The sequence below is a fragment of the Psammomys obesus genome, unplaced genomic scaffold (genome assembly GCF_907164565.1).
Source record: "Psammomys obesus unplaced genomic scaffold, mPsaObe1.curated_primary_1811, whole genome shotgun sequence".
Classification (NCBI taxonomy): Eukaryota; Metazoa; Chordata; class Mammalia; order Rodentia; family Muridae; genus Psammomys; species Psammomys obesus.
The window spans coordinates 551,050-561,690 of record NW_026591560.1 but is presented as its reverse complement, the minus strand read 5'-3'; the positions used below and the strand labels follow the sequence as shown (position 1 = coordinate 561,690).

The 10,641-nt window shown below is 47.4% G+C and overlaps 1 protein-coding gene across 1 annotated transcript; it reads right to left on the bottom strand.

The window, feature by feature from the left end:
* Positions 1–956: 956 nt before the first annotated feature.
* Positions 957–6,352, bottom strand: LOC129679350 (uncharacterized). Its single transcript, XM_055610434.1, is given in 1 exon segment — positions 957–6,352. A coding segment is annotated over 1 exon segment (5,220 nt). The 3' UTR covers positions 957–1,132.
* Positions 6,353–10,641: the final 4,289 nt, after the last annotated feature.

Genomic DNA, 10,641 nt, shown 5'->3' with positions numbered 1-10,641 from the left:
TGCTGATAAGCCACAGGTATCTTTCCGACACAAAGCCCCTGCCCGGACACTTCAGACAGAGTCAATCTATGTTGGGCAGAGGGGTAGCAGCTCGCTGGAGGGCTTGTATGGTTAGAAAAGTTACCCATTACGGCCAATCCTTCATAATAGGGTGGAGTTGAAACTAGGCATAACCAGCATTCTTGGGTCTGATCGGGATTGGAGTGGTTTAGCACCTGATAAGCTCCTGTTATTAGATCTAGAAGTCTATCTCCTGATCCAGGCCTCCGGGGAGGCTGTATAGTAGGGCCTATGACAGTCGGGCTAGGGGAAGAAACAGAAGCATTTGGGGCCGTGGGCCATAGGGATGGATGTTTTGGCTGAGAGGGTCTTTTCTGATCTGACAAGACCGGGTTGGGGCCCACAGACCTAGTAATAGGTAAGGCCTTTTTAAGCCTGATCCGAAAGGTGAGGCCTATGTCCTTTCGATCTTTATAAACCCGGAGGCCCCATCTAAATCCTTGTGAAGTCCAAATCTGGTGTTTGGCTTGTGGAGTAAATTGAATCAACAGGGGATTGCACCATCCTTTGGTTTTGCCCTGGGGATTACATACCCCCAACGTGGTTTGTTGGAGAGGTGTATTAAGAGGGACGGATGTGGGATTCTTTCTTTTTACTGTAATATAGTCCCAGGAGGAGGAGGGCTTCCAGTGAGTGTCTCCTGAGGTTTCACATCCCCATGAGGCACAAAAATATTGATCTGTCCACCCACATTTATGATGGAGAGTTCTATTCCGATGTGTACCGGGACAGACATAAATACCCCATACCCCACTGCCGGGAGGGCCCCGCAAAAGGGCCCTTCCAACCGAATTGATGCAGCTTGGATCAGTGGCCCGTCCTGGGGTTATCCGTTCAGGCGCTCGGCCCCCAGGTGGAGGCCAAAAAATATCAGGAACTGCCCAGTCGGTATCTGCTCCAAGGGCAAGGGCACAGAGATCCACTTCTAAATCTGGCCAATGGGGCTGGGCCCCAATAGAGGAGCTTGTCATGACTATATCCCCAGCTTGGTTTTCGATGACCCAAGTATAATTGTAAACCTGATGAGGGGAAGCATAAGTTATTTCTAGACTTAAAATTAGACACAAGCTTATTAGGGCTCCCCACGAGTCAATCTTATCTTTAAGGGATTTTGGGTGCGGTGAAGTTTCCATCTGGCTTTCGACTCCGGGTGGTCGGGTAGGAGTTCGGGATCGGCGGCCTTGACGTGGGAGGCGTGGACCCAGGCTGCGATGCCGTCTACCTTTAGGGCCGTGGGTGTCGTTAGTAGTACAGTGTAGGGTCCCTTCCAGCGCGGCTCTAGGTTCTTGGTCTGATGTCGTCGCACCCAGACCACGTCCCCGATCTGGAATTGGTGGGGTATCACAGGTTGATTTAGCTGTTCTTGGTACGCAGCTGCCAGTGGTTTCCAGACCTCCCGTTGTACGATTTGCAGAGCCTGTAAATGAGCTTGGAGAGAAGGTCGAGAGAAAGAGGCTATGTCAGGGTCGAGGAAGTGGGCAGCTGGCGGTGGGGCACCATAGAGGATTTCAAAAGGAGTGAGTCCATGAGGGCCAGGTGTATTTCAGGCCCGATACAGTGCTAAGGGGAGGAGGGTCACCCAATCCCTAACGCCAGTTGCAAGCGTCAATTTAGTTAAAGTCTCCTTAATAGTTCTATTCATTCGTTCTACCTGTCCTGAGCTTTGGGGACGATAAGCACAGTGTAATTTCCAATTAATCCCCAGTAGTGTGGCCACCGACTGACTTACCTGGGAGATGAATGCAGGGCCGTTGTCAGAGCCCAGTGCCTGTGGCATACCATACCTGGGGAAGATTTCTTCCAAAAGCTTTTTGGTGACAACTCTGGCAGTTTCATGTTTGGTAGGGTAGGCTTCTACCCATCCAGAGAAAGTGTCCACGAACACCAGCAGATACCGGTATCCATATAGTCCAGGCTTGACTTCTGTGAAATCAACTTCCCAATGGGTTCCGGGTCGGTGTCCCCGAACTCTGGCCCCAGGACCCACCTTACTGTGTCCAGCATTTACTTGTGCACACACGGTGCACCTTTCTGCCACTTGCTGTAGAATCTTGTCTTTCCCCAGCAGATGGTAGGTGTTTTCTTCTTTTTCAAGAAGGGCTTTCATCTTTCTGTAACTCAGGTGGGTCAGTTTATGGAGATGATCAACCAAGTAATAGGTCAGACGTTGGGGCCACACTAGTTTTCCCTCTAATGTCCATCTCTGCGTCTTAGGGTGGTAGGTAGCCCCCATTTCTTTTAGTAGGTTTTGGTCTTCCTGGCTATATTGAAAAACAGGCCCTTGATCTCGTGTAGGGGAGTCTATGATTGTTTCCTCTATTGTCAGGACTTGAGAAACAGTAGGGCTCTCCTGTTGAGCCACCCTGCGGGCAGTTTCATCTGCCAGGCGGTTACCTCGAGCCTCAGGGCTGTTCCCTTTTTGGTGGCCCGGACAGTGAATGATGCTCAACTTTAAGGGTAGGAACAACGCCTCGAGCAAGGCTAGTATTTCAGCCTTGTTTTTAATTTCTTTTCCCTCCGAGGTCAACAGTTCCCTTCTTCGGTATATTTCCCCATGAATATGGGCCGTGGCAAAGGCATAGCGGCTATCGGTATAGACGTTAAGCTTCTTACCTTCTGCCATCTGGAGGGCTTGAGTCAGGGCGATGAGTTCAGCCCGCTGTGCCGAGGTACCAGGTGGTAAGGCTCTAGCCCAAATTACCTTAGTCTCAGTGGTGACCGCAGCCCCTGCTCTTCGTTCTCCGTTGTCTAAAAAACTGCTCCCGTCTGTGTACCAGGTGAAGTCGGCGTCAGGGAGGGGCTGATCGGTCAAATCAGGCCGGGTGCCATGTACCTCTGCAAGTATCTGGAGACAGTCATGAGTTTCTGGACTCTCCGGTAGGGGAAGTAGTGATGCTGGATTGAGTGTTACCACAGAGCCAAAACGTACGCGATCAGTGTCTAGTAGTAGGGACTGATAGTGGGTCATGCGGGCATTTGAAAGCCATTGGCCCGGAGGTTGTTTGACCAGGGCTTCCACTGAATGAGGAGCCAAAATTGTTATCGGTTGCCCCATTGTTAGCTTACTTGAGTCTGTGGTTAGGAGGGCAATTGCCGCGACCATCCTCAAACAGGGAGGCCACCCTGAAGCCACCGGGTCAAGTTTCTTGGACAGGTAGGCAATCAGGTGCCTCCATGGTCCCAGTCTTTGAGTCAGGACTCCTTTTGCATAGCCTTGTTTCTCATCAACAAATAGCTCAAAGGGCTTATTTAAGTCGGGAAGCCCCAATGCGGGGGAGGTTATTAAGGCCTCTTTAATAGCTGTGAAGGCCGTTTGTTGCTCATTCCCCCAGGTGAAAAGGGTACCTGGTTTGGTGAGTGGGTAGAGCGGTGCAGCCATTTCGGCAAATCCTGGAATCCAGAGCCGGCAGAACCCTGCCGTTCCCAAGAACTCCCTTAACTGCTTTGGGCTTTTAGGCACTGGAATATTCAGGATTGTTTGTTTTCGTGCTCTTGTCAGCCATCTTTGACCATCCCTGATCTGATAGCCTAAGTAGGTGACTTGCCTCTGACATATTTGGGCCTTTTTAGCTGAGGCCCTATATCCCAGAGTTCCCAAAGCCCTCAAGAGGGCCTTTGTTCCTTCCCTACATTGTTCTTCAGTTCTTGCAGCCAGGAGGAGATCATCCACGTATTGGAGCAAGATTAGGGCTGGGTGTAATACCCTAAAGTTAGCCAGGTCTCGATGTAATGCCTCGTCAAACAGGGTAGGGCTATTCTTGAACCCTTGGGGGAGCCTAGTCCAAGTGAGTTGTCCTGATAACCCCAACTCTGGGTCCTTCCATTCAAAGGCAAAAATGGACTGGCTCTGAGGATGGAGCCTTAGGCAAAAGAATGCATCCTTGAGGTCCAGGACTGTATACCAAATATAGGCCGGTGGTAATCCGGTCAGCAAACTGTATGGATTAGGGACTGTTGGGTGTATATCCTCTACCCTCTTATTGACCTCTCTTAGGTCCTGAACGGGGCGATAATCGCCTGTGCCTGGCTTTTTGACCAGAAAGAGGGGAGTATTCCAGGGAGACTGGCAAGGGGTCAAGATTCCCTGTTCCAAGAGCCTCTTTATGTGGGGCCGGATTCCTTGGTAGGCCTCTCGAGACATAGGGTATTGTCTGATGGAGACCGGAGTTGCGGTCGCTTTGAGGGGTATAATTAGAGGTGGCTGTTGGGTAGGCAATCCCATTCCCCCTGTTTCTGCCCAGGCAGATGGGAAGTTGTCCAACCAGTCAGATATGTCCTCAGCCGGAGGCCCCTCAGGGGGCCTCTCAGGCTCATGTAACCGATATTCATCCTCCAGGTTAATGGTCAAGACATGTAATGGTTGTCCCTGTGGCCCCGTAATATGGGCTTTAGTCCCTTCAAAATGAATCTGCGCTTTAAGCTTCATTAATAGGTCTCTTCCAAGCAAAGGGTAAGGGCAATCAGGTACATGCAGAAAGGAATGGGTCACCTTACCAGTAGCAAGCAGTACCTTTCTTTCGGTGGTCCAGCGGCACTTCTTCCCTCCAGTAGCTCCCTGAACCCATGCTGACTTATCAGACAGGGGTCCTGGAGACGTGGTGAGCACTGAGTGTTGAGCTCCGGTGTCCACCAAGAAGGTGACGGGTTGGCCCCCCACGTTAAGGGTTATCCTGGGTTCAGGGGGGGGCTCCTGACCCCGACCTCCCTAATCCTCGAGATTGAGTAGGGTAGTTTGAGGCCGGAGTTTGCGTGGCCCCTTTGGCTTTTTCGGACAGTTTTGGACCCAATGACCTTTTTCTTTACAGTAAGCACATTGATCTTTATCCAGTGGGAAGTTTCTTCGACCTCCCAGGTCCTGTCTATTCTGCCTCTTACCTGTCACTACGGTGGCCAACAACTTACTGAATTCCCTGTTTCTCTTACGTTCTCTCACATTCTCTCTCTCCTCTGCTTCTTTCTTCAGTCTCTCATCTCTCTCTTCCTGTGTTTCTCTCTTGTTAAAAATCCGTTCTGCCTCCTTCAGCAAATCCTGCACTGAACACTCTCTTAAGTTTTCTAGTCTCTCTAACTTCCTTCTGATATCTGGGGCAGATTGCCAGATGAAGGACATGGCCACGTTAGTCGCCTGATCTGGGCTCTCTGGATCATAGGGAGTGTACATACGGTATGCCTCTTTAAGTCGCTCTAAGAAAGCAGAAGGGGACTCCTCAGATGTTTGAGTCACCAACTTAACCTGGGCCAAATTGGTAGGGCGCCTTGCAGCCCCACGGAGACCCGCTATAAGCAACTGGCGGTAGAGACGTAGGTGTTCCCTACCGCGTTCGGTGGAGAAATCCCAATTGGGTCGTTCCAAGGGGACGGCAGCGTCAATCCGGACGGGTAGTTGGGTAGGCTGTCCGTCATCTCCTGGAACATTTTTGCGGGCCTCTAAGATGACTCGCTGTTTCTCCTCTGTGGTCAGCAGCGCCTGAAGCAGCTGCTGGCAATCATCCCAGGTAGGCTGGTGGGTCACTAGAATGGACTCGATAAGGGCTGTTAACCTAGAAGGGTCCTTTGAAAAAGGGGGATTGTTATTTTTCCAATTATATAGGTCAGACGCGGAGAAGGGCCAGTATTGGAGTTGGCGGTCTGGCCCCATCCGCAACGGAAATGCCTGAGAGGAAGGATCAGGAGTTATTTCCCGACGTCCCCTCAGTCGCCCTGCTACCGGGGACGAGGGGGGTTCTTCTTGGGGTTCCCGTCTTGCAGCCGCCCCCTCCGGTTCCTCCACAGGTACAGGGTCCGGGTTCCCGTATGGAGGAGGTTGTTCAGTTAGGAGGTCCAGAAGGGGGCCATCATCTGCCGGCAGCACTGGGGGTGTCTTCTTTTGCCCAGAGGTCTCCTTTGGATCCGACTTCATACGAACCGGAAAAAGTGTAGAGTTAGCCGGGGCTGGAACTAGTGGAGGAGAAAGAAAAGGGGCGGACGGGGTGGACCTCGGCCGAGGGGGAAGGAAAGGTTTTACCCATGGTGGGGGATTCTTGACCAGAGATTCCCATGTGATGATATAGGGAATTTGGTCAGGATGTCCATGGGGTCCAAGATCCATGACTTTGACTTTAACCTGTAAAATAACTTCTAAGTTAAAAGTGCCATCTCATGGCCAGCCCACGTCAAAGGTGGGCCACTCCGATGAACAGAAGGTGTCCCATTTCCCTTTTTGCACATCCACCGAGAGGTTGTGGGCGATATCACGGACTTCCTTGAAATGCTGTAAAGTTAAACTTTTGGGGGTGGTGACAGTTTGTCCCATGTTTTCAGCTAGATAGAAAACACTTACTATACTTATAACAAAAATTAGACAGACAAAACACAACACAAGCCGCTCGGCACGAGATCGGCGCAAAACTGAAAGCAAAAATTCAGATGGAGACTGTGTTGGAGATCCGGTTTCTCTGTCTCCCAAATGGAGCACGTAGCCTTTGGTCAGGGGCGAAGCCCCAAAAAGCCCGAGTCGGCTCGTACTTCCAGTCAGACGGGGAGCCAAGCTGGCCCCCACTCAGATGAGAGTCGGTGGGACTTGAACCCACCCAAACTCTCTCAGACACCTCTGGGACGTCTCCCAAAGGTTGCGGAAGAGAAGACCAAGTCCGTCAGCTCCTTCTGATTTCCGCCTGATTCAGATGACCTGATCAAGTCTCAGATTGCACACTAAACAGACACAGAAATGCACGACAAAATGACAGATACACACAACAGAAAAGACGGCTGGCCAGCTTACCTCCCGAGGGTGGGTCGGTGGTCCCTGGGTGGGGGTCTCAAATCCCGGACGAGCCCCCACATGAAAGACCCCCAGAGGGTATCTTTCGTCTGAGAGACCCCCTCCCAAGGAACAGCGAGTCCAAGCGTTCGGATGCAAACAGCAAGAGGCTTTATTGGATACATGGGTACCCGGGCGGAAAGCCACTCAGATGACTTTGCGCGCCTTTCCGGGTGGAAAGCTGGGTTTTTTTATAGGGTTAGAGCAGAAGCACTGATACAGAAGCGAGAAGCATAGTTACAGGGAGCTGATTGGCTCTTTCACATGAAACCATAACATGAATCAGGGTTGGCAGGGACACCAGAATTCCAGGACCTGGGTGGTCAAAACAATTATGATGACCTTGACTAGTGCCGCCATATGTTGCTTTTCCCAGGACTCCTATCTCAGCCGGACCACCTGTCAGATATCCCATGAGGGTGGTCAGGACAAGTTGTTTTTGGCTCAGTTGGGGCAGCCTTGACCGCAGATATCTTGAGGGGGTGACTTAGCTGGATTTCTCAGAGTAATTTTTAGTTCCCATCCGGCCTTTACTATTTTTCCCAGAACTGTGGTACACCACAAAATGGCGTTAGCTATGTTTTACTCTGTTTATCTCAGGGTGATATGGGGTCTTTCACTGTAATTGACACAAGGGCATTTTCTCACCCAGTAGCTGGCTTGCCACATATGAAGCCTCGATACTCTTTGAAGTGGAATGGCGGTGCTGCCAGGAGCAGACCTGTCTGATGTCAAAAAAGCCTAAAGTTAATAAAATCTTAAAATGCCATATTCTGTAGCGCTCTGAGGTTTTGAAGACTATCTTATCTGAATTGTTTGTTTCTAGCTATTTTTTTTTATCTGTCAATCTAGGAAACATTTTTGTAATTAACTAAACTAGTATCTAATATGACCATAAGTTTGATTGTCTGCCTGCTAATATGCATTTTTAAAATATATACTTATTTACTTTATGGATATGAATGCTCTGTTTTCATGCACACCAGAAGAGGGCACTAGATCTCATTATAGATGGTTGTGAGCCACCATGTGGTGGCTGGGAATTGAACTTAGAACCTCTAATAATATGCATTTCTTAATATCCAAAACAGGGGCTGGAGAGGTGGCTCAGAGGTTAAGAGCACTAGCTGCTCTTCCAAAGGATCTGAGTTCAATTCCCAGCAACCACATGGCATCTTATAACCATCTATGAGATCTGGTGCCCTCTTCTGCCATGCAGGTGTACATGCAGGCAGAACACTGTATACATAAGTAAATCTTTTTTTAATTCTTAAAAAAAATTAAATAGTTGGTAATAGCAGCTTTCAAGAAGACTAGAATTTAACGTTGCAATTTTAAGAATTACATAGGTACAATACCTAGCATGTTGTAACCAAATATAATCTTAAATCTGGAGGTTTTTAAAAAAGATTTATTTATTATGCATACAATGTTCTGTCTGCAATAGGGCACCAGATCTCATTATAGATGGTTGTGAGCCACCATGTGGTTGTTGGGTATTGAAATCAGGACCCCTGGAAGAGCAATCACTGCTCTTAACCTCTGAGCCATCTCTCCAGTCCTTAAATCTATATTTATATACAAAGATCTATATCAATGTAATATTTTTGGCTTTTTTATGCTCTTTGGTCTAAAAGTAAATTCAACAATCTTTTATTTATAACTCCTATAACCAACCCTTTTAAAACAATAACAAACATCTATCACCTATAGAATGACCAAAATCCATCCACCCTGTCTTGGGAATGGAGTATAGTTTTCTTAAACTGCTTCTTGCTGATTTGGGACCTAGTTTTTCTTATTGCAGGCCCAAGAAGACTGGTATACTGTCCAGTCGTAAGAAAGCTAGCTGTAACTTTTGCTTTCCAGTCTCTGCGTGCTGAGGAAATTCAGAGCGTAATTGAAGTCCTGACTAAAACAGTCTGTGATGCTGGATGATCTAGACAGCCATTTTGAAATTCTCCCAGATGCAGATTTTTGAGGAAACGGTTATTGTGAAGTAGGATTACCTGGGCTAATTGTCTTGTCTTTTTTGGTGTCTGATCCTCTTGCTCTGTAAAATATATAAACTTTCAACAGCATTATACATTTTGTACTAATATATGCATTGACTATGCATTGAGCACAGCTCAATTAAAGATGACTCTCTGTAAAATAAAATTTTATCTGTTACTTAAGAATGGCATGATAAGTCTTGGGGATTTTGTTGCCAAAGATTGCTTGGCCGTGCATAGCTGAAGTCCTGGCTGGAGAGATTTTCATGTCTCAGTCAGTCTCAGAGATGTTCCCATGTGGAGGAATCACCAAATCATGTTAGCTGTCCTGTTTGGTCTTCTCGATTTCTTTCCTTTTGTTTGCAGCCAAGATCTTCAGGAGTTCTCTCTTTGTCAAATCTGATTTTTATCAATTTGGACAGACTACATAGCTTTTTGTTTCCTGTTGAAACAAGAGCATATTCTCCTCCCCAAAACAAAACATTTTCTGTCTTCTGTTTTGGAATTAGCACCTTCATATGCTGATCTAATTCAGCAGTCCTTTCTAAAATCCAGTGTATCTTAGCAGGTGTGCTACTTGTCTCATTTAATTTTGAAATCAATATATCATTATTTAATCTATTTGGGGGGTGAAATTATATTCCCCTTCTGTTTTTCATTTGTTTGTTTTGGTTCTTTGAGACAGGGTTTCTTTGTATAACCCTGGCTGTCCTGGACTCACTTTGTAGACCAGGCTGGCCTCAGACTCGCAGAGATCTTCCTGATTCTGCCTCCCGAGTGCTGGGATTAAAACCATGTGCTACACATCCGCACCCCCCTTCTGTTTGTGACCACCCTTTAAAATTTATTGTTAGATCTTTTTAATAAGTGTTTGACCTATAGGAGTATACATTATATCTGTAACAGGTTTCCTGTAATAATGTCTAAAATTATGTAGTATTCCAACAGAGATACATGTTGAAGCACCATCAGCCCCAATTTGCAAAGGCATCTCCAAGACAGTAACTAACTCTACAAATGTGTAACCTTAGAATCATGCTCTCTAGAATTTAAGGCCTATTGTAATTCTAAATCCGAATCTATGGTGTGCTGCATGTATTTCAGTTCTCCAAACTATGCAAATGGAGCACAAAAGCCACTGTATGACCTTGTTCCAAAGCAACACCAAATAGGATCTGCATTTCCACTTTAGCATATTAGACCTTCATCCAGTGATTGAACCTTGACAATACACACGCGCACACACACAATATCTAGTCTGACCATTTTGGCCTATAGCTGAAGCCTTTCTATCCCAATGGGCTGCCATTCTAGAGTTTCTTCAAGCCTTTATGGACTTTTCTCATCTGAAACTACCTCTTTTGGTGTTACTGTAAGTTCCAGCTTGGATTTATATGAAGGTTCCCTATTTTGATTCAAAGATTCCTCCAACCTCTGCTCTATGGCTTTAATTTAGTATCTAATTGTTAGGATATATTTTAAAATGCCACATACTCAACAGATCTGGATATGAAGAGATTTATTTGGGGGAAGGAAATGGGAGAGGAGTTAGAGGAGAAGAGAAAGAGGAGCACAGCACCCCTGCCCCAGAGAAAAGTCAGAGGGCGGGGAGGGGGGAAAGAAACTCAAGCAGAGAGAAAGAGTGGGTGGGAGTGGCAGATGGGTTATATCTGGAGCACCTGGCCCAGGTGAAGCCATAGGACACAGGTGGTGACATAGGACATTGTCAGGACCCAAAAGACCCCTGAGGGTAGGTCAGTTGAATTGCCTGTACAACATAACACTAAT